The sequence below is a fragment of the Rhipicephalus sanguineus genome, chromosome 6 (assembly GCF_013339695.2).
Source record: "Rhipicephalus sanguineus isolate Rsan-2018 chromosome 6, BIME_Rsan_1.4, whole genome shotgun sequence".
NCBI classification, from domain to species: Eukaryota; Metazoa; Arthropoda; class Arachnida; order Ixodida; family Ixodidae; genus Rhipicephalus; species Rhipicephalus sanguineus.
In genome coordinates this window covers 10727993-10755715 of record NC_051181.1, presented here as the reverse complement: position 1 = coordinate 10755715, position 27723 = coordinate 10727993, and the positions used below count along the sequence as shown (strand labels likewise).

Below are 27723 nucleotides of genomic sequence, written 5' to 3'. Positions count from 1 at the left end.
CCCGTGCTTGAGACACGGCTTGGCGCATGTATCCCTCTGACATCAACGAACTCACCTAGCAACAAGTCTTACTCGCTCGCTATAACCTGACACCACATGGTCGCTGCGGTGTAATGCGCTGGGAAGGCGCATCGCACAAATGCGCCAGGCAGGTGTGAATTTCGAGGGGTAAGTCGACTCATGGACCACCTTACACAACTGAAGGGGAACGCCGGCCCCCCGTCGTGTCGGCTTCGAGTGCACCTCTCCGATAGTACACGACAGCTGCGGGGGCAGAAAGCGAGGACTTCTCGGGAGGGTTCATGCGCCGCTCCATGTAAACGGCGGCGCATATTGAGGTGCTCTAGGAAAGGCTCTAGGAGGCCACAGTGGCACTGCACCACATCTAAGGAGATAACCTGCAAGAGCCCTGCAGCCGTATTGAAGCGCTACGCTAGCAAGAAAACTTGTCAAAAAGCAAACAAAGAGTCTCTCAGGAGAAAGCTGTTTGAAGAAAATGGCCACCAGCAGCGTAAGCGCAAGGACTCTACGGTGAAGGAGTCAATGCTTCATTATGGTCCGAATTGCCAGCGACCGGACATGCCACCTGAACAATATTCCGAGAAGGAACAGACTGTTTTAGCTGGTCTACAGGTGAATGAGAAACAGCAGATCGAAATTGAGAATGCTACTCGGGGACAAGCAGATAATTCCGCATGGCATTTTGAAAGAAACATGCGCCTAACGGCGTCGAATTTCTACACAGTATGCCGAAGAAGGGAGTGGACACCATGTGACACGCTTGTAAAGACCCTACTCTATAAGAAGAATTTCACTAGTGCTGCTCTTGAGCATGGAAGACAACAGGAGCGTGTCGCAGTGCGCTTATATGAGCAAGAGCTGAAAACTACTGTGCAACCTTGCGGGTTATTTGTTGATCTAGAGTACGGGTTCTTGGCAGCGTCGCCAGACGGATTAGTTGGGAGCGACGGGATCGTGGAAGTGAAGTGCCCATTCACTGCGAAGGACATGGAGCCATACGAGGCAGCTAAAAAACTTAATCAAAGGGGCCAAATAAATGAACCACCTAAATTAAGCCACTCTCATAACTATTACTACCAAGTGCAAGGCCAGCTCCACATCACTAAAAGGAGTTTCTGCCACTTCGTCGTCTGCACATCGAAAGGCATCCACGTACAGCGGATCGAAAGAGACGATAACTTTTGGCAATTGAAAATGCTTCCGCTACTGATCAGATTTTACAGAGACTGCCTGTTACCCGAAATTGTAGATCCACGTACTACCCGCAGTATGCCCATCCGCAGACCACAGTGGAATGAGAAAGCGATCGAATCGCACCAGCAGTCTAAACGAGGTTCGATCAAGAGCAAAGAGGCAAAGCACAGTGCCGACTCCGACATTTGCCACAGCCTCGAATCCTAGGACTGCTGGCGCATGCACTGTCAAAAAGTGCTCATGAGGAGTGTCCATCAACTGGCAGATGCAGGTTTGAGGATAGCAATGACTCTTACACAAGCCATGAGGTAGCAATTTGCTTTATTGTGTCGGGTGTGGCATCTCAGGCTTTCTTTTTTCATTTAGATAGTCATTCATGTGCGCTCTTCTTCTGGAGCAATGCCCGGGACACATGACCAAAGAAGCGCCAATGAACTTTTGTAAAAGTTTGTGTATCATAGCATAACGGAAAATAATAATAACAAAATGTATACCTTCATTCTCTGCTGTCACAAGCTCTGATCTGACAGTCGTGATTATATGTACTTTGCTTGGTGCTTGAGCGACAGTGTTTCTCTGAATGTTTGCATCTACCTTTGGGGGCTTTTTGTCTGTGTGTGATGTTCAGGTATTTTCGTGGCTCCAACCAAGTGCTGCCGACGCTCCTTTCGTACTAAATAAATTGTCACAACAACGTAAATTGACTCTTTCTTGTTTGCTGCATGACAGCAGCCCTTCACTGCATAGCATACATACAGCACTGAAACTTATTCCTTGAACATATGTTTGCCCTCATAGTCATTTGAATTGACCAGCCATGCGTCCAAAAAGCGTTATTCAGTGAGACAAGTTCTTTTCTTCAACATCCTTTGGAACTATTTTGTATTACGGTGAATTGATACTAACCTGCTGAAGTTTCAATTCAAATGAAATAAATGACGGTACGTATAGCAGGGAAAACTGTGCTGCTTAGGCAGTTGGCACGGGCTTGACACCGTGGGTCAGAGCGGCAGCGTTGTAGCACGCAACTGCCAAACTACCCGTCTTTCGAACATTCAGAAGCTTAGGTTACATTCGGAAGCATATGTTACACGGTGAAGGAAGAGCACACCTAGTCAAATAGAATTTGTCTTCTCCTACAGACGAACGAGAAGTTCTGTCGGGTATAATGAGGGGAGGAGGAGGGGAGGTGGGGGGGAGGTGTTACACACAACCACTGGGCGCGTTTCTTCCACGGGGGAAGGAAGGAGTACATACGGGTTTGCTTACACCCCGTGTTGCAGGTCAGGGTAAAACTGAGCAGTGTTCCCAACAAGGGCCGCAGAAATAGCGTCACGACCCTTTACAGGGTACAGTCGAAACCCGCGATAACGAAATCCCGAGGGAACGAAATTCTCACCGCAACGAAATATTTTCAGAGCACCGAAATATTTTCTGTGCTCTGAAAATAACTCGAGACTACGAAAGAAACATGGTGCTGTCTATAAAGTAATGGAAAAGGAAATGGGGTTGCTTTATAGACAGCACCATGCTTGACGTCTGCATCCCAGGTCAGTGGGCATGGGCTGAAGATTGCCTTTGCGAGTGCTTCATGCCGCTAGAGTTACGTCAGCGAAAAGCTGGTGGAGATACAAAATTTCAAAAAAATATTTCTCAAGTTAAAAAAATAATACCCTTTTGTAACTTTATCTATGTTCATCTAATACATAGAGCTTTCAAATGAAGTATCATGCATATTTTTAGTCCGACCACCAAGGCAAGTTTTTTGACGATGAATACAGAGCTTTTCTCAAAAAAAGTGAAATTCACAATTTTTTTTCAGACGATTTGCTACACCTTCAGCGACTAAATTATTTTTCTTTTGTAGTATGTCGAACAGGCTTCCAGTATATAATTAATTTCTACCCTTTGAGTTTGCCTTGTTCCTGGAAAAAAATATCAAACTTTGCAACTTTATTCAATTTTGCTCGTGCGAAAAGCCCTCGAAGAATCGATATACATAAATAAGTCATTATTTTTACAGTTACATCACTTCATTACCTTGCCGGAAATACCATTTTATCGAGTGCATGCCATAAACGTCCTTTGAAAAAAAAATTGTTGTTTGATGCCCTTTAGCTCAGTCTTCGCAAAACTACAGACTCTCACAAACAGGCCGGAAAAATTTTGGCAACAGAAATAAACGAGCAGAACGAGTTTCGAACTTCAAGAAAAGCGAGGAAATTTTTTCAGCCATATTTGTGATGGTCGGAAAAACGCTGGGTGATTTGGCATGGAATGACCCATATACATATATATATATATATATACAGTAGACTCTCATTAAACGGAACCTGAAGGGACAAGGAAAATATGTTCTGTTTAACAGGAGTTCCGTTTACTGAGAGGTGACCAGGGGTGCAGAATACGAGAACAAAACCAATATTGTCAGAAGCACTTGTTCCATTTAAGCAGCAGTTCCGTTTAACAGATTTCCGTTTACTGAGAGGCTACTGTATATATATATATATATATATACAGTAGAACCCCGCTGATACGTTTTTGAAGGGACCGTAGGAAATAAACGTAACAGACGGGAAACGTAAGAGCCAAAAAACAGGAAAAACGGCAAAATATTTAGTGGTACAGAATTTTATTTCAATTCTTACGAGCAGCACGAAACTTGGCGCGCTCAGCCGCGATCTAGCTCGATGGATAGAAACGCGGAGCTTAGGACGGCCTCATCCACAGAAATGTAATCAACGTATGTGATTTTTTTTAACACAAACAGCTGTAGGCATGAAAGAACTAAGCACACGCAATCACGACCGGCGCGGCGAGTCCGACCGTGAACCGCACGCACGACCATGCGAGCTCCAACCAGCTCGGAACTCCTCCCGTTCTCCGACAAATAACGATGATGATGAGTCTACGCCAACGCGATGGCAGAAGTGAATGCCAATCTCGAAGGCCTTGCTTTCGCAAGCAATTACGTCATACACGCCATGTTTGTGCAATACAAATCTCAAAGGCTATGCTTTTGTCAATAGTAAATGCCAATCTCGGAGGCCTTGCTTTCGCGAGCAGTTACGTCATAGACGCCATCTTTGCAATTTGAATCTCGAAGGCCATGCTTTTGTTTGCATCAATTGAAAGATTCTGCTGCTTGCGCCTCCCATGCAGCTAATATTGCGGTCAAACGAGGCCAAGCTGCGTCAAAATGCACCATGGCCGCTCTCTTTGGTAGTCACTCGGTTGGCTCCGAGCGCACTTTGCGACGTATCATACGGGAACGGTCCGACAGTTACGACGTAACAGCGGGGTTCCCAATACATTGTATCCTATGGGAGCTATGCCGGGACCGGCGGAAAACGACATAACAGCCGGGAAAACGCAGCAGTGAGGAACGTAACAGCGGGGTTCCACTGTATATATATATATTACGTTTTATTCGTTTTATTCTTATCTTCTTCCTTTCTTTTTATATTTTAACCGTTTTGTTTAATTTAATAATTCATTTTTCAAATGGGATAGGCTCACCCACACTAGATTTTTCAACCACAGGCGCCTCAGAGAGCCACACTAACAGGGCAGGATTCCTGCACCCACGCCACCACATTGACATAGACATGAGGGTTGAACTGTAGTTCTCAAACGGCCTCGCGCGCATGCACAATCTTTGCCCCCCCAAACACGCAACGGGTAAGCGACAAAAGAACACCGACCCTTTTTCCCCCCTCTGGAAGTAAGCGCAAAAGGCGCGGGGACCGGGGCTTGCTTTGCCACGGATGCACCCCTCGCAGCGAGTAATTGCCGCCGTCCAAGCAAAGGAACAATGCCCCCTGCGACCTTCAAAGGCGCGTCGCCGAAGCCGCACTATGCGTTTTGTTTCCTTTCTGCCATTTCTATTTTATTTTATTTTATTTATTTACTGTTATTTATTTATTTTTTTCCCGCCCGTATCTACGGCACCTGCCCCACTCCGCCGAAACGGCGCTTCTTTCCCCGTTTTCTTGTTTGCTTGCTCTAGCGAATGAGCCGAGAGGAACTGTTTGCCGCACTATACGTCACCACTGTCAACTTGACTTATTTATTACTTTCTTCCTTTCCTTCCTTCAACTAAGAGTGACCACGACGATTTGGGATGTTCGCACAGCGCCGTATTTGCTCATAAGCCCTCATTGCTCATACGCCGAAACAACGCAGGGTTTCTAGGTTCGGTGAAATATTCTCAGAAAAGTCAGACACGCGTGCTAAGCAATTTTATTTACGTGCCGCTCGGGGTCCGAGCTTTATCTAATGAAGCTTAGACCTCCAGCGAAACGTAAAATAAAATTGCTTCGCACGCACGTTTTTTTCATTTTTCTGTATATATATATATATATATATATATACGAGAACAGAATTTCCCTGAGCATTTGCAAATCATACATAAAGTGTGAACAGAAGCCCTCATGTCACCATAATTATTTGGACAATAATTACTGCATAATTATAGCGTTCTCTCTGCAAAATATTGCTGTCAATTCTATCCCGAGGGAAATAAAATCTTCAGTACATAGATCGATTGTGTCAGGGTGTGTAACGGCATATAGAGTGGTAGACGTAAATGGCCGTTTACTTGAGGAATAATAATAATAATATCTGGGGTTTAACGTCCCAAAACCACCATATGATTATGAGAGACGCCATAGTGGAGGGCTCCGGAAATTTCGACCACCTGGGGTTCTTTAACGTGCACCTAAATCTAAGTACACGGGCCTCAGACATTTTCGCCTCCATCGAAAATGCAGCCGCCGCGGCTGGGATGTTTACTTGAGGAAGTACATAGAAATGGAACAAAGGAAAAGGAGAGTTTATTATGATGACAGCTGTCTAGCTCAAGCAGATGACTGCGTAGTGACAATCAGTAAATGAGGTAGGAGTAAACGACAGCGACAGAGGGGATTATTTACATATGTACACTGCACACGGAAGGATGTGATGTCTCATGGTTCGCTTGTGATGTGGCCTCCGCGATAGAGCTTGTCACCCAACCCTGCATTCCGGCACTGTATGTCACGGAGAGCAGCTGGCCAGGCAGCCTACGTGAGCGGTTTGCAGCGCAATTGTTCCTCCCGTGAAAAGAACCGCACCGCTGGGGACAGGGACAAGTGAGCGAGGGTCATCACAGAAGGAGAGATAGAAAGAGGCGTCGTTGAAGGGGAGAAAAAAAAAAGCAGCCCTTGCGGCAGCGGCGCGTAAATAGTTATACTACCAGGAGAAAGAGGCACCTCTTTTCTGGACTGTTGCATGAGAGTACGAAGGCTCTCTGGGCCGTGCATTTTTTTTCTTTGGGGGGGGGGGGGGGGGCGTCAAGCACATCTGAAACTTTTCAAAGGAGCAGCGGCGCCCCTGAAAAGAGTGGATTAGTTGCAGCAGGGAGAGGCTCTTCGCTGTCGCGACGGCCGGAGAGCGCATTTTCCTCTCTTTTTTCCAAACGTGACTTGGTGGCGTCTTCTGGTGGCTCAGAATGAAACTAGACTGGAGTGGAACCACCACCTTAAGGGCGAAGCTCCTTAGGGTGTGGGTCGTTCCCTCCTCTGTAGTATGTATGTAGCCAGCTCTAGTTTATGAATTGCTCACTAGATGGCGTCGTGTCTATAAGTAAAATTGTATATAAGATTAAAGATGAGAGATGGCACTGTATAATACGAATGATGTCATAGATGACACGTGTTAGCGCGCCTTTTCATTGTATGACTGCGATCGTTCTTGATATGCTGTGAAAAAGGCGCTCGCTCTTGGCGCACTTTCTCTTTCACTTGGAGTCGCCGGATGGAGGCAGACAAGGCGCTCGCTCTTGGCGTGCTTTCTCTTTCGCTCAGGAGCGGACACTTTCCCTGCATTTCACCGATCACAAAGCAGTGATAATGAAGGAACCACGTAAACAGTACAATAAAAGTTTGATGTTTAATATATACACGGTGTTTCACACTCTTTATATGATCTACTGGGCGAATTTCACGGAAGAGTTTCATGGTTTACCGATGATTCCCTCCGCAGCTTCGCCCCACTCATCATCATTCACCCCGTGGATATGCTGTGATTTTTTTTTAGGGGCGAAGCTCCTTAAAGCGGCACCCGTTCATCCCTCGTAGTTGTCGTAGTCGTAGTGCGTAACCAGTCGTAACGCTAGTACCAGATCTTGACCTCCAAGGTGGTGCCGGTGGGAGATTTTTCCTGTGCGTTGTTGAACAATAAAAAATTCGCAGCGTGCGCGTTAACTAAAAGCCGAATTCTTCTGTCTCTCATTCCCCATTAGCAGCCATTGGCATGTTCCAGTAGGAAACGTTAGTAGAAGTGTAAGTGTTAGCTAAAAGCCGACTTCTTCTGTCTCTCATTCCCATTAGCAGCCATTGTTTACCTCCAAGGTAGTGCCTGGTGAGATTTCTCCTGCGCGTGATTAAACAATAAAAATTTTGTTCAAAACGCCGTTGATTGATGAAATAAACCAACGACAGACGCCAGATGTTTTCTAAAAGCAAAACGAAAGAACGCCAGATGTTTCTAAAGCAAAACGAAAAGACGCCAGCTGCTTAACGAAAGACGCCAATGTTTTCTAAAGCAATGGTTTTCTAAACAATGAAAATTCACAGCGTACATGTAAAATTAACGTGAGCTGCAAGTCGTCATAACTCATCGAACCTTTAGTATAAACGCGCCCGATCTCACGTCGGTGATGATGTACTGGGCAGAATTCACGGAAGATTCACGGTTTACCGATGAACCTCCGCAGCTTCGCCCACTCATCATCATTCACTCCGTGGATATGCTGTGATTTTTTTTTTTTGCGCTGGCAGCAGCGAGGCTGGGGTGCTCAACTTGTCACTCATTAGAATCGCTACATTGCGTTGCCTTGTGGCTCCTAAGGGCCACCGTTTCTGCGGATTTGCGGCTAAATCGAGAATTGGCACATGGCACCCAAAGTTTTCGAATTAACAGGGCTGGTACTGACCGCCGCTTGAAATTATCCACTCAAATTTACATTGCAAAATACAGGGCCAAGGAGATCCTTCTAATTATGTGGGATTTCGAAATAACCGAGTTAGAATTAATGAAGTTTTACTGTATTACCTTCACATCGATTCATCATTTTTAAAGTTTAAAAGCTTGTTATACCGGCTTATATGCTCTAACTATAGTAAATTTTAAAACGTAACATATTTTACAGGTTATCACTTGCATTCTACTGAAAGTCAAATCCTGCTACTATTCAAAGTGGCTTCCACTTCCCTTTGAACCAAAAAGAATGACATATGCATATGCCTTGTTTCAACATTTAAAATATGGCGCTCTTTAGTTGGGTCATGACAAATAGACTAATCTTTCTTTATAATATGTGATATATACTATTCGAATTCGCTTCGAAATTGTTCTATGAAATCACTATTCGCTTGGAATTCGCTTCGGACCTAAAATTTACTATTCGCACAAGCCTAGTTTACACGCCTTCATGCTGTAAATAAGCAACTTAGCGAGTGCAGTACGAATGCTATCCAGAGGTATATAGCCTGCGCCATGCAGTATCGTGGGACATGACAGCACGCCTGTACGGTGTTCATCAAAAAGATCGGAGCAGGCAGGGGTGGGGATTGAACCTTGAAGTGGGGCTTCGCGGCAGTGCGGATTTCCCCTGGATAGGTGTGTTCACGGTACAGCACACCTCCACTGCAGTGAAACCAGCTTTACAGGGGGTTACATGCAGTTTTCACGTCTGTTCGTTCATTTCGAATATACTTCGAAATTTCCTAGAATTGAAATTCGTTTCGAAGCAAATTCAAATATTCATTCGAATATTCGAAGTGCTCGAATATTCGCACAAGCCTACACTTTTCAGCTCCAGAAGAGTTCACATATCAGTGCATGCGCTAAAAACTGCAGCACTGAAAATATTCACATCATTTCTGGACGACAGAGTTGGACGGTATTGTCCACAATATAACTGAAAATGTCAGTCAGAGTTCTCCTCTCAAACCACTGGCTTAATTGTGGTCAGGAACAAATGAAGCATAGGGAACGAAACGCCTGCATGCTCGCTGATCGTGCTTCAACGCATTCAACCAGGGAGCACATACGAAAAAATGAACTGTAGCAAATGCATACCGGTGATGCCAAGACCGAAACCAATTTATCGGGAACCCCTTTGGCGCAGTACCACAGAGCTCCGCCCCCCGTGGCTTTCACTCGAGTCTTTGTCTTTGTCGAACTTGTTTGGGGCAGTGCTAAGGAACACACGGACAAAGTTCGACCAACCAAAGTTTTGCTAGCTTTGTCTTTGCACTGCTACTTCCTAACAAGACCGACCAACCGTATACTCTCCCTAAATAACATAACGGTGTAGTTATATTCAAAAAGAGGCTGACAAGTAAATGTTTCGCAATGATTTGCAAGAAACCCATCGCCTGATGCACTTTTTGCCCCGAGATAAGCACGACGCAGCAGTGAAACGATCCAGGGAGGGCACTTGCTGGAGAGTACCTCTTCACGTTCCATGCCGGTTTGACGCACTTTTGCTACCTGCGTTGCTGAAATCTGGCAAACCAAAGTTGGCTTGTGGGTGCTGTCAGTATTGAAAATTTTATGCACGGATGAGCCGGACGGTGACAAAGTCACTGTGCGCAGCAGCACTGACACCATGTTGGGCACTGCAGTGGCCAACTACAGTGGCGCTTAAAAAACCCCACACGACGGAAAGAGAAAATAAGCGAGCAAAATGGAAGGAGTAGCATTTAGCTTACGCACTGGACGATGGTAGCTGTCCAGGCACACTTCTAACCTGGTAGACGTGCGTGAAATGCCAAGGACACAAGCAAGAAAACACAGAGAACATGCCCTCGTGTTGTTGTCTGTGTTTTCTTGCTTGTGTCCTTGTGATTTCGCGCAGTTTAAGAACATCTAACAGCAATGAACCAACTAGCCCACCAGAACGTATTACTTCAAACCTGGGAAATTCGAATTTGAAGATATTGAATTTGAAGTATAGGCACGAACAGGAAAGTTTAAGCACCATGAATAGCTTGTGGATTGCAATCAAGGTGTTGTATGTTCTATACCTTTGCCATGCATGTACCAAGTTAAAGCAGGCCAGTGCATCAACAACACTCTAGTACAACATCAAAAAAGCTCTGTGGGGCCATTTTGGAATGCACAGCCAGAAGTGTGCTTGCATCGCAGTCTTTGAAAACATGAACATCCTCAATGGGGCCCAAAGCAAGAGAAATCGTTGAAGCATACGAAAGAGACAAAACAACCTTCTGGAGTCGGTGCTTTCACATGGCCAGTTGTGTTCTACTGCAATTATACAGTGATGACACGTGCGGGTTTTGTACTGTATCAATATATGTTCTCTCTGGTTCTGTTGTCACTACATAAATAACACGTGCGATAGCAAATAAACCATTCAGTTACGAGTTATCGCTGTGTTCCTGTCATGTGTAAATTATGAATCCTAACCATCAAGCTTTGTCCCCTGCATCAGATATGATGCGCTGTGGTCTACTGCAACCTGCTCGACAAAACCATGCTCGACTGACCATGGCTGAGAACAAGTAGCATTTTAACAACATTCCACAACTCACCATACAGCGCATAGAAGCACTAAGATAAGAGCACCCACCCTCACGGCTGCAAGGCACTGGTCTGACTTGCAGTGCATAAGCCAGGAAGGAAAGGCCTCTGGCTAGAGATGACTTTCTGGAGAGGATTTCTTCTTCACCACAGTTATCCATACATGCACGCACTCCATTATGTACTGGCACAACCCTCTCACACAATCAGCTTGCACATGTGGCCCATACCATCCTTTTCAAGTATGGCACGTTTGCTCAGGTCTTTGACGTTTAGCCTGAGAAGGCCATCCCTGCTGCAGACCAAGTGAAACCAGCATAGGACAGTGCGTCTTCGTCACTGAGCCTCGCTCACCTGGCTGCATCATCTAGTGCTTGCAAGTGAACTCACCTGGCGGCCCGTGCCACACAAACGTCTCGTTGGTGCCATTGAAATGGGTGATCTGAATAGTGTACGTTGTCTTGGAGTCCTGGCGTTTGGTCAGGTCTGGCAGCCAGTGGTGGTACCACTCATTGATGCGGTACTGGTCACTCGAGTAGTTGCGGCTCGGGGTGTCTGCAGGAATGGCACCCAGGTCTACGGCATCGATTGTGTTCAACGTCGATGTGCCCTCCAGGTGGTACGGGTCGTTGAAGTCATCGGCCCTGCAAGAAAAAGTGACAAGTGATCAAAACAGTGCAGCAGGAGTGAAGCAACAACAATCAAGTGTTGCTCAGCATGCACGCTTAACTAAAGAGAAAAATGATTTACCATTTCCCAATACCGAAAACACCACTCTTACCGTGCAAAGACATCTGATAAGCAAGAAAATGCATAGAAAGAAAATGAAAGAAAACGTGACAAAAAATTACTTTTTGGGGAGATTCACTCGTAAATTACGCATCAAGGCTCTCGCGATAAAATATATGAGAGGGTTCATTATATGCTCTAACGTCTTCTTTTGTGATGTGGAAATTTTTAATCGTGTAAATTTTGTTTAAAGCGAAAAAATAATTTTTGATGTCCACAACCAATGCCACTGGTAGGCGCTGGCAAACAGAAGCGTTTTCCACGACTTTAGGTAAATTGTTGCGATCAATTCTTGGTTATTTCTGTAGTATATATTCTTTTAGACATTTTCAGCATTGTTAGCGTTGTTTTAGGCCTGTATTGACTGCTGCCTGACCATGCGACATGAGACGGTGGATGGGCAACAAGCCAGGTCCCTAAAGGGCTTTGAACAGCTAAGCTCTATCATCGCCATGAACAGGTATGTGCCCCAGAATTTGTTCAAACTCCACTACTCACTGCTACGGCATGGCCTGCAATAACCCCGATGGGTGAGAGAGAGAAACAAACAGAGAGACGGAAAGAAAGAGACTTTCTTGCCGAAAAAAAAGTACCGTCGATATGAAGGCGAGCGTCCTAGCCATTCGGCTATCCAGGCACACTAGCAGACCATAGCATAGCCTTTTCAGGGGTGAGACAGCTGAAATCGATTTGGGAGCAGTTTTGGGAGCAGCAAAATTTCAATTTAGGAGCAGGAGAACCTTGTTTGGGAGCAGCATTTTTGGAGCTTGAAAAAACAAATTTGTAGCAACTTGGAGGAACATATTTTAATCAGCTTATCAAAACACATAACATTCAAACAGCTTTTGGAGAACACATTTTTTTAACAGATTATTGCCAGGTAGGAACTACACTACCTTTTTACAAACCACGCAATTTATATAACCCTGGTAAAAACATACGAAATAGATAAAAAGAGTTTTTCCAACTAGGTTCACTTTAAATTTGGAAATAGGAAAAGGAAAAAACATCACACTTCTCAAATAATAAAAAAAAACTGATTGCACAAGAATTGTAGTTACATAGCGGTAGGTCTTTGCTTTAGATAAGCAATACCATTTAGCAGATTACTGCTTTCACTTTTTGTTGGTCTGCTTCTTTAGCTTTTCAAGCTTCCCCAGAGCTTCCTGTAGGTCAATGTTCCTCTTCGTGGATGGGGGGGAAGGGAGGGGGGAGGGAGCGCAAAGTCTGCCACATACTGCCCATACTTTGACTTAATCGGGATTGGGAGCGCTGCGATGAACCGTCTCCCTCCCTGAAGGGGAAGGAACCCTGCGTACGCCTATAAGCACCCCATCACAATAAAGCGCCTTCAGCTATCTGCTTGGCCGCGCGGGTGGCGTAGCATCAAGTGTACCACACGCTTTTAATAGGTAATAACAAAAGCGCGCTGCACTACTGTTCGCTGCCACCTCGTGCGGGACCACCTTCAAGAATGGGTCGCGAGTGCCGAGAAACCTTACCGCTCGGACACTAAGCCGTCAAATGCGCGCGCGTACCGTGCTGCACGCGTAGCGCCGTTGTAAGCGTAATAGTTTCGAAACGCTCCTTGATGTCGCCACCAGGTGCTATAGGACGGTCGTACGAGAGAGCCCGAATCAGCGCTGCGGCAAACGAACAAACAAAAAAAGGCTTAGTCGTGCGCACTTGAGGCACTATTTACAGCTGCACTGCATTTATTTTCTCCTTGGCGGCGGCGGCGCAAGCCAGGAGATGCAAATTTGAACTTGGTGGTTAGTGCCTACTACCGTTTAAGGGGAGATGTGGGTCTTAAAAAGTGGTTTTTTAAAAGTTGGGTGAATGACATGAAATTTAGAACACTTATTCAGCTTTTTCCACAGATTCAAAATATCTAAGCAGATTTTTAATAGCTGCATTAGAACAAAAGATATGCAATTTCTAACACATATTTAAGCATATTTCTTACGGGGATTTTTGGCAACTTTGCTTTGTCAAACACAAAAACAAAGTATGTGGCAAGATTGCCAGGAAGCTGGTCTAGCCGGTGATGCTATTTATTTTCTTATAATGTTGTTCACGAAATTATAATTCTCTATAATCAAACATAGTATGCAGCAAAAAAATTTCAATCACATTTACTTCTATTTATTTTGCATTCAAAGTTTGTTGATGGCAATCGGATTAGCATCACCGGCTAGACCAGTTCTCTGGCGGTCTTGCCACATACTTTGTTTCTGTGTTTGACAAAGCAAAGTTGCCAAAAATTCCCGTAAGAAATATGTTTTTAGAGATTGCACATCTTTTGTACTAATGCAGCTACTAAAAATCTGATTAGAGATTTGGAATCTGCAGAAAAAATTGGATAAGTTTGTTAAATGTCATTCAGCTCACCCAGATAATAAAAGAAATAAAAAAAAGACCCGCGTCTCCCCTTAATGTGGAGTTATGCCGCGTTCATGGCAAGTATGTTTTAACGAGGTTAACGCATGCAGCCGGAAATATTCGCTCTATCCACACGAAAAATAGTCACCTTTGCTCATTGCGGGAGAACACACACAGCAGCATCGACAGCAAAACCGTAGCTATCAGAGGTACAAGCTATGCACAATAAAGAAACTGAGAGTGAACAACCCCACTACGCGCTACGTATGCCACTCGATAGTTTTCACTACGCGACAGTTTACAGTAGTGCCAGAACACTCAGCCTACCGAGAAGCAGCAAGCTAGCGGAGCGGCAGCACCTTTTGGGGGGGGGGGGGTCACATATATTTACAACCACTCAGAGGCGATTATCACAGCACTATGGAAGCCTCCATTACAAAGGTGCATAGAAGGACACGCTTGGGCACGTTAACGTGTTCTGCGAGCGTATCCCTGGCGCTGCTTCTAATGTTACATTTTCCCACGCTGAAACTGACGCGGGCTTGAAAGTTCTTGCTTGTAAGGCCATTTCGGCGAATTTTTGCAATTTTTATGCTTTTGGAGCAGCTTGGCACAGGAAAACGGAATCGTATCAAAAATGCGCAATATGCGCGGCTGTCTCACCCCTGCCTTTCATAGTATAAGGTAGCAAGGTGGTGGGAAAGGGACGTGAGCATGAGGAGGAGGGAGCACAGAAAGAGCGAAATATAAATGCAGAAAGAAAACGAGAGAGAACAGAGAGAGAAAGCATCGTGTCGTTTAGCGACCACGTGCCGCACCGCCTGGTCAAGCCACGCCCACCGACGGAGACATCGCCCGCGACCACTAGTGCAGAGCCTGGCTCCCGAGGAGGAAGCGGCCCATCTCGAAGCTAGAGGTGTCGGGGAGTATGAGCGTTGAAGGGTCTGTGCTTCGCTGTGCCAAGCTTTACGCGACTTAGTGCGAACTGCCCGCATATTTTTTAACCTTTGTTACCACGAGAAGGACCACCAGCAGAGTGGAACTTCTTTGCCACTTCACATGGCAAAAGCACATGCGACGGTGTTGGCCGCCCAATTAAATGTCTGGCAGCAAGAGCAAGTGTACGGAGGCCACATGGTGGTCAGACACCACAGCATTTGTTTGTCTGCACCAAAAGAGATGTAAACGGCCTTACAGTAACTTGGGTGCCACATACAACAATTAAAGAAAAGAGAACCCAGTTCGCTCAGTGATTCGCCATGGCGATTGCTGTCAAAGGGAGCTAACAACTGCAGGTCAATTCCACGAAAGATCAAAAAACGGTGTATACTTGATGTTTCCGATTTTCCTGATAATTTTGTACGTTGTGCACATATGACTGCACAGCAGGAAATCGCAGTTCGTTTTCAAATAAAAAATTTTTTCAACACAGGAAAATTCTGCAAGCGTCACCGGTTGATGACGACCAATTTACGAAGAGTGCGTTTTCGTAAATTCGCAACCATGCGGGCAGCTACTGAAGTTATATATTACAAATACCTTTCTTTTTAGCAGAAGTAGAAGTAAAGAGGAAATAGCTCATATAATTTAATTTTGAGCAAATTATGCATTTTCAAAAATTCACGAAACACGCTGCATTTTTGAAAATCAGTCAAATTTGGGAAGCTATGGCTACTCCTGTGAACATCTTAACTTGTTCACATTTGCAGTATGAATAGGCCTTTATGTGAATAATGAACCTCTGCATTTGTATTTCTCTAATAATTTTCAAAGTAGTAAATTTTCATGTTCGAAACACCAAAAAGACAAATGTGCTCCTCGATTCAAAAGTCTATAATAAAAAAAAAACCCAATCAATTTTGTTCAAAGTCGCCCAAAATGTTTTCAAAGGACTGCAAAATGATATTATGAAAAAGCATGTTGCATCATTTTATTGGAACAAAAGCAGAAAATGTCAAACATTGTGTTTCCAGAGCGTGGTGGCTACTGCGTACAGGACATCTCTAGTAACAAGAAAATACATTAACACGTCTTTTTTCTTCTCTGAGCTTCGCTAAACAACAGTAATGATCTATTGTCGGAAAGTGGGAACTGTTTGGTAAAGAAAAAGATCGTTCCAATTAAATGCATTTGAGTGGTTTGCGACTTCACGCCAGTGTTAGACATCCCTCAGTCCACAGTAGGCACTTTCAGTTGTAGCCTCCTTTTCTTTCATCTATTTCAGTTGAGTATAATTCATATCTTGAGTGCTAAAGAACGCATTCCCTCCATGCGTCTCTTATGATGATGTGGTGCGCCAGAATTGAGAGACTGGTATAAAAGCCAAGGTCTCTTCATGAATGGAAATGAAGTTCTGGAGAGCGGTCGCCAAGACGTGTGGTTTTTGTTGGCCCAAATGTGTACGTTGTCAAACCTTATGTGATCAATGCAGAGTTTAAAAAGAATCGATTACGCAATGATTGGTGGCAGCAGTTCTGACCATGTACGAAACACGTTTTGTTTGCATTGCATCTGCTTTGCTTTGCATATCCTTGTATCTCTTGAAGCAGTGCTGGCCGATCTGGTCTGCCTCTTGAATTGAGCGCGCATCCTACTTCATGACCCTCCGCAAAAGACTCGATCCGATATTTTCTACAGTACGAAAATTCCGCTGCAGCGGAATTTTCTTGTTGTGCACCTTGAGGTAGTCCGCACAAAAAACTTGGTCATGGCTATAACGCCTACCCATAGCCACCTTCAGAGCGTAGGACAGTGATCACACCAAAGTGAAGCATAATTTGGATGCTTAACTTCTATCTCAGGTAGTGTTTGGCTGACTGGCACAGCCATGCTCGCTGCGGTTGTCTGCTCAGGCAGGTGTCTATCGCGCCGCCCTTTGCACCTGTCCGCCTAACGCATGCTACTCCGTTTACATGAAGGCGTGTAGTGCGGGCCACTCAATCCGCCACACGATCCACACGGTGCGGATCCAGAGACCGGGCGGGAGAGCGACGAGCGGTGAAAAATGTATCATGTAACCAACGCAATCGACACCCTCGCATTTTCTCGTGCAGAGCGACAAAGCCTGGCAAACCATGTGTGGCTGCTGTGCTTAGGTTGCACTGCGGTACTCGCCGTTCACCACTGTCGCCATTTGCGATTTCTCATATTCTTACAATGCATGATCGACTCAGCTACACAAATTTCACGTTTAACTTTGTTGCTTTTATATAAGTGCATTTACTCAAAAAAAATTATCCAGAGGAATGAAAATGTCCGCACCGCCCGTCGACGAGGAATATAAGTGGTGTCACAAATGCATTTAATTGGAACGATCTTTTTCTTTATAAAACAGTTCCCAGTTTCCAACAACAGATCATTACTGTTGTTTAGCGAAGCTCAGAGAAGAACAAAATTCGGCAGATCCTGCGTGCCGTGGGAGTCGATGCTATGCGAAGCATGCGGCGGGAAGGTGACTGTGGCATAATTTTTTTTACTGAGTGTGGCATAATTTTTTTAAAACGACGCTAAAGATATGTACGAATTTTACACGCACGCATATATGTTGAGGCGCTGCATATGTGTTATATAACCAGTTGTTTACAGTTCGGTAACGCTGCCAACGGCAACATGGGTATCACGAACACCAGAAGCGGTAAAACGATATGTAGTGCTTATGCTTGTTCCATATGATAGAGAACACACGCACGTTTCACGAACACGTGTGCATGCGTGGAAGAGGTTCTTGATAGTTCTTGCACAAGGTCATCATCACCGTGGTCAGTGGGCACCAGCAGCTGGTCATGACTTGTTATTGGATCCGGTCGTGATCACAGTGACGAGGGTTCCATGTGTAGTGAAGATGTTAGAAACAGCTGTTGGAAACGGGGATGCCTCGGTCATTTCTTCGACAAAATGTCTGTCGATAGATGTGGCGACATGGCGGAACCTTAAGTCACCCTTCTCGATGGTGAGTTATAGGCCGTTGAGGCTGGTAGGCCTGGATAGTGCTACATAGACCAACATCAGTAGATGGCGTTTGTCGTATTCATAGACTACCTGGGCGTATGCGGCCTACGTAGCCTATTCTACAAAGCAGCTGTCAATCAATCTGGCATCATCCTCGGTCAGCATGAGGCCATCGCCCAGCCTCGTAAGAAATGAAGAGGACACTGCGTCGTTATAACGGACTAGATGCATTTTACGGTGCGATGACGTGAATATCATATGTAACCTACGTTAATGTATTCCTCTGGGGTTGAGCAATGCCTCAATATAGCTCGCGGAATCATAGGAATACAAATGTAATGTTGATTACACTGCTATAAAAGCGGAGCCAACACTGGAACCACAGACATTAATCTGATATGACGCCTGTATTGTAGGAGTACACATCGTACGAGTATCATCTGGTGTTCATTGCTTTCTTGCAAAATTAGATAGCCAGTACCATAACAACAACTGACGTTGCACAGACAGTACGCCTGTATAGGCTGTTTTTCCGAACCGCTTTACAGACCTGGCGTGGCTCTGTGGTAGAATACCTGATTGCCACGCAAAATGCCTGGGTTCGATTCCTGCTGGGATCCTCATTTTAAATCTTTCCATTTGTCGGGTCAACGCTGCCGATGTCGGTTTTTCTTAACGCTCTCGCATTTAAGTTACCAATGTGTGTTCTCGGCGTTCCTGGGCAGATATAAACTGTCAATCACCTGTGGCGCATACCCGTACACCGCGGCCCGTGGCAAACGGGTATGTGCCACACGTGTCTGAGGGAAAGGTTTTGACGACTTACTCGTCAGGATTCTCACGTTATTCATGTCATGACCCGACGGTCATATTCATGAAATCCTCTTACCCTCCCATGCCAATTTTGGTCTACACCAAGTTAAGGAGGCGATCATGAGACCACCCACACGTAGGTGGCTGGCTGGATCGATCGATCGATTAGACAGACAGACAGACAGATACATTATTATAGATAGATACGTAGACAGAAACGCTCAAAGTGCCAAAGGTTCCCAAAGAAATGCTTCGCATTTAAAGGACATGTTACTGTATTTTCATGTTACTAGAGATGTCCTTTACGCAGTAGCCACCACGCTCTGGAAACACAATGCATGACATTTTCTGCTTTTGTTCTAATAAAAATGATGCAACATGTTTTTTCATAATGTCATTCTGCAGTCCTTTGAGAACATTTTGGGTGACTTTGAACAAAATTGAGATTGGGGTTTTTTTATTATAGATTTTTGAATCGAGGAGCACTTTTGTCTTTTTGGTGTTTCGAGCATGAAAATTTATTACTTCGGAAATTATTAGAGAAATACAAATACAGAGGTTCATTATTCACATACAGGTCTATTCATACTGCACATATGAACAAGCTAAGATGTTCACAGAAGTAGCCATAGCGTCCCAAATTTGACTGATTTTCAAAAACGCAGCGTTTTTCGTGAATTTTTAAAAATACATAATTTGCTCAGAATTCCACAAAATGACAAGAGCTATTTCCTCTTTACTTCTACTTCCGCTAAAAAGAAAGGTATTTGTAATATATAGCTTCAGCAGCTGCCAGCACGGTTCCGAATTTACGAAAACGCACTCTTCGTAAAATGGTCGTCGGCAACCGGCGACACTTGTTGAATTTTCTTGTGTTGAAAAAATTTTTTATTTGAAAACGAACTGCGATTTCCTGCTGTGCATTTATATGTGCACAACATACAATATTATCAGGAAAATCGGAAAAATCAAGTATACACCTTTTTTTTATCTTTCGTGGAATCGACCTGCACCATTTCAAACCGTCTGTTCTTTCAACATTTCGTGCCTGGATTACATCATTCTCTAACAATCATGGAATTCAAGTGAGACAGCTGGTGTGAATTACTAGACAGCCTACTTTGACATTAACGATTAAGGTGTCGAAAATGCAAACAAAGGACGACACATAGGGACGCAAAAAACCTCAATGACAAAAAATTTACATTTTGGAAGCCACAGCTTCGTTTTGTAAGTGTTGGTAAACCATGAAGCGCTGTTCTTGTGCTAACTGGAAACACCCGAGAGCAAGGAACCATGTGATCCACGCACACGTGTGGCATAAAATGAAGCAGAGTCAGCCAATAAATACCACAGCCAAACGCTTACACGTATGTCCATGCTGTGCTCGTCTGCTGGACTTCATCTACAGTCTAAGAAAAAATCGAGTATTTGGGGAGCATTTCTGCCAAGCAACAACAATCGTCATCTTGCTTGCTCACGATTCCTTTCTTGAAAACACGGCTCTCGTCACTTTCCCATCGAGAATGCTATGTCACGCTGATAACGCGTGCGCCGTTCGTGACCGGGAAGTGCCGCGACCGCGGAGATAACGCGAGGAATGTACGTGAGATGGATGACGATTATAGTTACGCGGCAGAAATACTCCCCAAATACTAGATTTTTTCTTAGAGTGTATAGTGCCAAGAAAGGCTGTTACGAAAGGACAAAAGTAAGCTGGTTCCGATATATATACAGTATAGACCGCTTATAACGTAAGTCGCCGGAGTCGCGAATATCCGCACTATAAGCGGTACCGCACTATAACCAAAACAACCTTTTCAAAGGCTGCACTTGCGCAAAACGTGTTGAGCATGTAGCCTCGCGTGTCCGATAATCGACATATGCGATTTGGGGCGCTTACAACCACTTAAATCTCCGAATGCATGCTCAAAAATTAACCTCCAAAGACCCGCATTGCCAACGAAATGAACACGGGGGAAAAAGCAAACAAAACAAAGTGCCATCGCGGAAATTCGCCGACTACGTTTCAGGCCACCTCGAGGTATGCGCATTACACAGAAACCATGTCGAATCACGACCGAAATTTGACGTGCTGAGCGCGGTACCGATCGTTCGATTTCGTGGGCGCGCACGCGATGTCCAAGACATTGCAATCGAATCCGGAACCACCATTCGAGAGTCGCTTGTGCCAACCATGCCCTCGTTTTCATTAACGATATGATTTCCTTCCCTTCAAGTGCAGCCATCGCAAAAAGTTTTGTTGATTCCGCACCAAACCGCAACTTTTATCGCCCGCGACCGCTACCGAAAAGCAACCAACGCTGATTAGGCCTAGCCTGCGGTTCAGCATGTTGTCGCGGGAAGTTTGTCCAAGACAACATGAAGGTCGGACGTCGAAAAGATCGCACTCAAGCACTAACCCAAGAACAGCGCGCGTGATACGAAGTTTGTGTTCGCGGCCGGGAGACCAACGGCGACAAAAGCCCGCCAAGCTCGTTTAAGTCCGCGCACTGGCAGAAAAGGCGAAAGCTCGCGTCATGAAGCCGCAAAGCTTTTCAATTTGCGGACGAGGTAGCAAACGCGATATCTGTAGCAAGTGTGATAACAACGACGCTTTTCCCGACAGGAAACTTACTTTAAAGCGCACTTGATGAGGACGCGATCGTACGTTCCACGCATTCCACGCGGAACGCGCTGCCGGCAAGCTGCCGCGGAGCCTTGCCGCCGCCGGTGCAAAGGCTACTCCGTCGCCTAGGCAACCGCCATCCTTTCCCACTCGGCGAGCCCGCACAGCGCTGCCGCGGTCTTTTTCCTCCCTCCGCCCCTCGTTCGTTCACTGTGCGTGCCCTCGCCCTTCGTAACGACCTCGTCGCTCCCTCCCCAGCGGCGTACCTCCTTTGAGAACCGCACCCGCTGCCGCGTTTGTCAGGAATATTTTCCCGCAACCGCATTATAAACGGTATTTCATCTTGGGGGACTGCACAATAAGCGGTATGCGTATACATGCGGTTCTATGGGAGGGTAAACGGGAGTCGAAAAAGACCGCATTATAACCGGTCCTGCACTATATGCGGTTACGTTATAAGTGGTCTGCACTGTACACTGATGCAAAGTCACACTGCCAGAGTCCTCATCCAAGCCCGAAAAGTTGCCGAGAGTAAGCACGCATTCCACAATGGAGGCATTGGTTGTGGACATCAAAAATTATTTTTTCACTTTCAGCAAAGTTTACACGAATAAAAACTTCCACATCGCAAGAGAAGACGTTGGAAGACGTTGAACCCTCTCATGTATTTTTATCATGAGGGCCTTGATGCTTAATTTACGAGTGAATATCCAGAAAAAGTAATTTTTTGTCAACTTTGCAGGCATTTTTTTCAATAAACGTTTGTTTACATATGTTGAAAATATTTTTAGCGGAACTATGTCCACTAGTAAAGGAGCTAAAAAATTTTTCCGGCTCAAACATTGATGCCGTTTTTACAAAAAATTGTCTGAATCAACTAGTTTTCTTGCTTATTTGCTAAGCCTATTTAAGCCGGAAAATTAATATATGGTTTTACTTGTGACGTCAAGTGAAAGAAAAATTACAATAGAATGTTTAAAACACGATGTGCCATTGTACCTAGTTTCAAGGTTAATTATGCAATATTTATTCCAACCTAACTTTTCCTCCTCACCGGAACATTCAAAGGGCGGTCACGTGACCACAGAATTTTTTTGAACGAAAATACTTCACTAATGTCACTCTCACACAGTCACCTTCCAGCTCAATATTTTTCAGTAGAATCGCTGGTAGTCGAATTTCGGGCTGGGACGTTTCACTTGGAATGACCCTATCTCTAGAGGAAAGCTCCCCATAGGGCCCATGCATTGAAACCTATAACTGCATGGGTTCCGCCATGATGGAATGAAACGAACGTTACCAGATCTTGAGATGCTTGCTATATTTGACGGTAGTAATAAATTTTAATCTACGCATCTAAGCCAGCCATGCGCTGTGTCGGGGAACATCTGCTGTGTTTTGATGCGTGAAGCTGTCTGTTAGCGTAGCGTTGTCCTTGCAGCTGGCCCGATTGATAACAGTTAAAATTGCAACTGTATGTGCATGGTTTTTAGTAAGCACGCCCTACCAATAATGTATAATGAATAGAACTTCTCCATTCACTGACACAAGTGAGGGTCACTCGACTGATTCGCAGCTCGAAGCAAAGAGCGTAGGCCGTGGTCGCGCGGTGCTTCGACTCGCAATGTCAAGACACCCGTACCCACATTTGCATTTGTCGTCGTACTCATTGTCGTCGTACTTCAGCACAGAGCACCATGAAGCAGCAAAACGTCGATTGCAGCATACAGCGGCGAATGTGAGTGAGACGTCACCCGAAAGCTTCAATCAAAACTAAAAATACATGGCACATGAAGTTTTATCGCCGTTAAAAAGACATCCGCTGCGCCTAGTTGGTACATAACTTTCAGCGCTTGTCTGATCTCTTCTTTGCGGTCCGTCCTGGTTTGCACTGAAGTTTTCAGCTTGAAAGAAAAAGGCTGTGACATGAAGTCAAGTTGTTGGTACGTGGCAACAAAAAACGCACACGACGAGATAATATGACAACTAGGATATACACGACGCACAAACCAGCGAAAACGGCTGCGATCTCATTCCCACACTCGCGCACTCTCGGGTGTTGATATGGTGGTACCATCTAGTGAACCAGCCTGGAAACGCTCCTTTCCGTGCACAGTAAATTGCATAAATAGCCATTGTATCTTTTGTAAAACTATTCAAAATAAACACAAGACAATATCCGCACATTCTCAGTTGTGTGAATGCTTTTTTAGGATTGATATGGCGAGTATTGTGAGCGTTGTATAAGACTAATTTTGGTGCATCTTCAAGGTAATGTGATAGCCACAATGATAACATTCCAAGATGTCAGCATTCTTGTGGTTAGTGGTCTTGCGGCCCAGCTTTTTCCTCTAGGGTTAATATATTAACTCCTAAGCCAAAAGGCAACTGTTTCGTGTAACCAACAAACAGAGCCTTTGAGATCGGTAATTTCTGTGTTGATTTTGACACTGGCACGATCTCCAGCTATAGCCAGTGCAACATTTCAGTGCTGGCAACCAAGCAAAAATATTGTAAACATTGCTGACAGCTTGTCATGGCATTCAACGTCGCACTCGATCAGCCAGCTAGAGTTGGAAAAATCAAACGGCCAGCAGTGGGGCGTTCAAATTTTTGCATGTGAGTTTACATTACTTCAATGGGACAGTGCTGCGAAGGTGTCCGAGTAAACAAGCATGTACGAATTTTCAGCGTCCAAACAAACAGTCGGCGACTGTACTACATCTACAGTGTCACTGAGCCAAAGAGTGTCGTCAGTCAAACTCGTTTGCTTAAACAGCGATATGTACCAATTCATTTGTTTTGGGCTAATTGGAAAGGATGGCTGTAGTGCAAGCAGAACATTGGCCAGCTGTTGGTTGGCACTTTGCGATGTCACTGTGGCTGGTAGTTATCAAGACGGAACGGACTGATGTGGGAATAAACGCACTTGTGTTCTGGACCTGCGTTACTTCAAGTAGCCTTTCCTGAAACTGGCTCGCTCACTCGGTTCATCAAGTGTTTCTCTTATGCTGTCTGAAATTGCCTTTGTAAATATTTTGCGCGTTGCTGAAAGTAAGCTGATGGGCCTTCACGTCTTTTATGTCTCCTTTCTTGTGTATGAATACAATGTGGACATTTTTCCAGCTCACTAGAACTTTTGATGAGTATTCGCCTGTCCGTAAAGCCCATTTTGATCCCGTCCTCGTCTCGTGCACTAGCTGCTGCAATGGAACACCACCTGCCCAAGCTTTCGTTACGTCGAGTGTGTAAAGTGTTGCAAGTTTCATCCATATAAAATCCCCTCTATTTTCAATCGATTTGGCTTTTCTGCAGGGTGTATCGCATATGGCCTTTCTAGCCTTGTCAATAGTTAAGTATGGAACTTCCACGTCTTGTTTTACGTTGCTGTCACTCAATGATGTATGACTTATCTGCAAACAGAGTAGAATTCCCCTGCTCTTCTTACTATGTCTTTGAAATTGTTGATTGCCCTGCTTATCATTGTTGATATAAATTGTTGATTGCCCTGCTGTAACACGTTACTTGTAATCAGTTACATTTTGTTGGTTGCCCTGCTTATCCTCTGTGCGAGCATTTCGGTCTTTCCTAAACAGTTTCTTTTTAGCTGTTTTGATGCTGCCTCTGTCTCTTTGACGTTGTACTACCTTATGTCAATGACTTTATTTTTGCTGATCGGCTTTGTTAGCTCTGCGAATTCCACTTGAAATCTTGAGCTAGTCAGTTTCATACGTTGCTGTTTGCTTATTAAGTTTTTGTGGTTTGCGAGGGTTTGCTTATTCCTTGCCTTGGCACTTCACTTCCCACTTAGATAGCTGCTTCAGAGACTAATCCAGTTGCCAAATCCCTCCACGTATTCTTGTTTCAACACTCCCCGATGAAGTCTACACAATGACTAAGCTGCAGTGGCTTATCACAAGCTTTGCCTAACGTTTATTCGCAAAAAAAGGAAAAGTTAAGGAGCACGTTTTTTCGGACAATTTCCCTAGGGAGTCCATCATGCACTTGAAGAGGCTGAAAGCAAGCCGAATGAAAACGCTGCTGCATATGCAGTACGTTGTAGAAAGCTCTTAAAGGGTGTACCTGTATGCCCTCGGTGCAAACAAGGGCATGGTCTTGTTGAAGAAGCCCTTGTATGAAGGGGTGAACGACATGTTGGGTGCATAGTAGATGGCACTGCTGTTGATGAACCGGTTGGCTGCCACGTCCGAGATGACCGACATGAAGTAGTACATGAAGCCAGGCTCATCATTGTCCGCTGCCTTCTGCAGGATGAAACTGTGCCACAAGAAGCCATTGTTAGCGTGCCCAATCATAAAAGAAGCTTGTTGTGCAGGTGACCCCTTTTCATGCTGACACCTTTCACTGGGTGCAGACTCTCCTGATACATGCTTCGGGTATTGCATGTAAGGCACAAAGGCAAATTTAGCGTCAATTTGAGCTAGTGCACTTACGGCCCCAGAATCACTTTGGCGGCGAACTGCTGCACAAGAAAGGGAAGTGTACTTCGGAAATGATGGCAATGGCAACAGATAGTTGTTATTTCAGGCAATGTTTCTAAAGTGATGAAGCTATAAGCACCCCTTAAAATAAATTTTAGGCAGAAACGCAGTGGATGCGGCCATTGCACGGCATGTGCTGGCCGGCATGCCCCTGGTGGCTGTAAGCTGCCTGAGAACAAGAATAAGAACACAGTTTTTTATGGTATAATGTGTTTTCATGCATAACAATGTTCCCCCATAATGAAAATGATAGTTTAAAAAATGCTACAAACTCAGCCTCGGATAATAACATAATAAATTCTCGAGCCACTGTTACCGAGGCCAGACACTCCGTCACAGAGATGCGACAAAATGAGTTTGGTGAATGCACTCGCCGGCAAATACGCTTTGCAGTGAGTGTCACTAATCATTCCCATGTGACAGTGTGCAAAGGACACTAGCAGTGAAGTTCACTCCTTCAATGTGCACTTAAAAGGGCCCTGCAACACTTTTCCAAGTAATCATCTAATGACTTCAGAGCTTACTGCCTCACGAATCGACTGCCGCCAATATTTTTTAAATCCGTCAAACATAAGCAGAGTTGACGGGATTTGCCACATGCTTCAAGTGCTTTTTCTCTTCTTTTGTACCTCTCCTCTCTGCATGCAGAGAGGGGGATGGCAAGAAGATGCATGCCTTTGTCAGCATGCATCATGACTTTGAGCCCTTTCTTTTCCTTTTTTCTTCGAATCGCACACGCGGACATGTAGCGGCATCCCACGACGGCCACGGTAACCGTGCAGCTCACAATGCTTAAAGAAGCCAACAGCCATGGACTTATTTGGGTAGATGGCATCATTTGTAGAGAGAAGAGGGAGCGATTTCTAGCTGACTTTGAGAAATAATTTTAAGTTCCCACCTGCATGCTGCAGTATAATGTTTGGCTCCCGTGTTCACAGCAGCCTCGACTACTGATCGGCAGTTTCCTGACTGTGCTGAAAAAGTGTTGCAGGGCCCCCTTGAGGCGGTTCGTGTGACAGGGGTACTAGATGCACATCTAAAAGTGTATGGAGTGGTTGCAAGTGCATTCCTCAATTTTCTCATGTTACTCGCAAACAAGTGCAGCTATACAGATGCAGAGAACTCATTTCTTAAGATAAAATGCTTACAATGTTGAAAGAGATATACTTAATGCGAAATTGCCCAAACAATCCTTCTGACAATTGAAACAAGAGCAAAACGAACGTGTCAATTTACTGAAAAGAATAGAGAGCATGTCTAAAAAAAAATGTTGAAAGAACACCCTCGTAAATACAGTTGAAACTCGATTTAACGAAGTGATCGGGACCCACAAATTAGTTAAATCGGGAACTTCATAAACCGAAGACAAATTTATTGCCTAGTGAAAAAGCTCGTGATTTTCGCCTGTGCACGCTTCGTGAGCACACAATTCTTGTAGCTGGCCAATGAAATCAAAGCGTCCTCGGCACCCTCGCCACAGAAAGTCAAAACGTCCACCACCTGGCTTGGTGTGGGCACGGGAGCTTCAACAGTATCCGGATCGTTCGCGTCTTCAGACTTCTGTTGTGCGCCGGAAACAAGCTGCACTATCTCCTCATCGTCGAGAACTTCTGTTGTGTCAGTGTCCGTGTCTGCATCGACGATCACGAAGCCGTCAAAGTTATGATCTGCGGCCACCTTGACATGCCGATGAAGCTCTTCCCAACAACTGGGCGATGCCTCTTCCCGCTCGTGCTGCGGGCTTGTGGAGCCCGACACAGCCTGGCAGCACACTGCCAGACATTCTAGATGCCATAAATCGGGAAAAACCTCTTTTTTTTTATGCATCTTTTTCCCCGGAATGCTTCATTAAATCGG

General features: G+C 44.9%; 1 protein-coding gene across 1 annotated transcript in view; it reads right to left on the bottom strand.

Moving 5' to 3' along the window:
- LOC119395595 (uncharacterized) overlaps positions 1 to 27723 on the bottom strand; it is a 319487-nt gene that overhangs the window by 288449 nt on the left and 3315 nt on the right. Inside the window, exons 2-3 of the mRNA XM_037662574.2 lie at positions 25448 to 25642; positions 11194 to 11447 (exon numbers count right to left, since the gene is read on the bottom strand). Of these exons, the coding sequence (XP_037518502.1) occupies positions 11194 to 11447; positions 25448 to 25642 (449 nt within the window). The remainder of the gene's footprint in view (positions 1 to 11193; positions 11448 to 25447; positions 25643 to 27723) is intronic.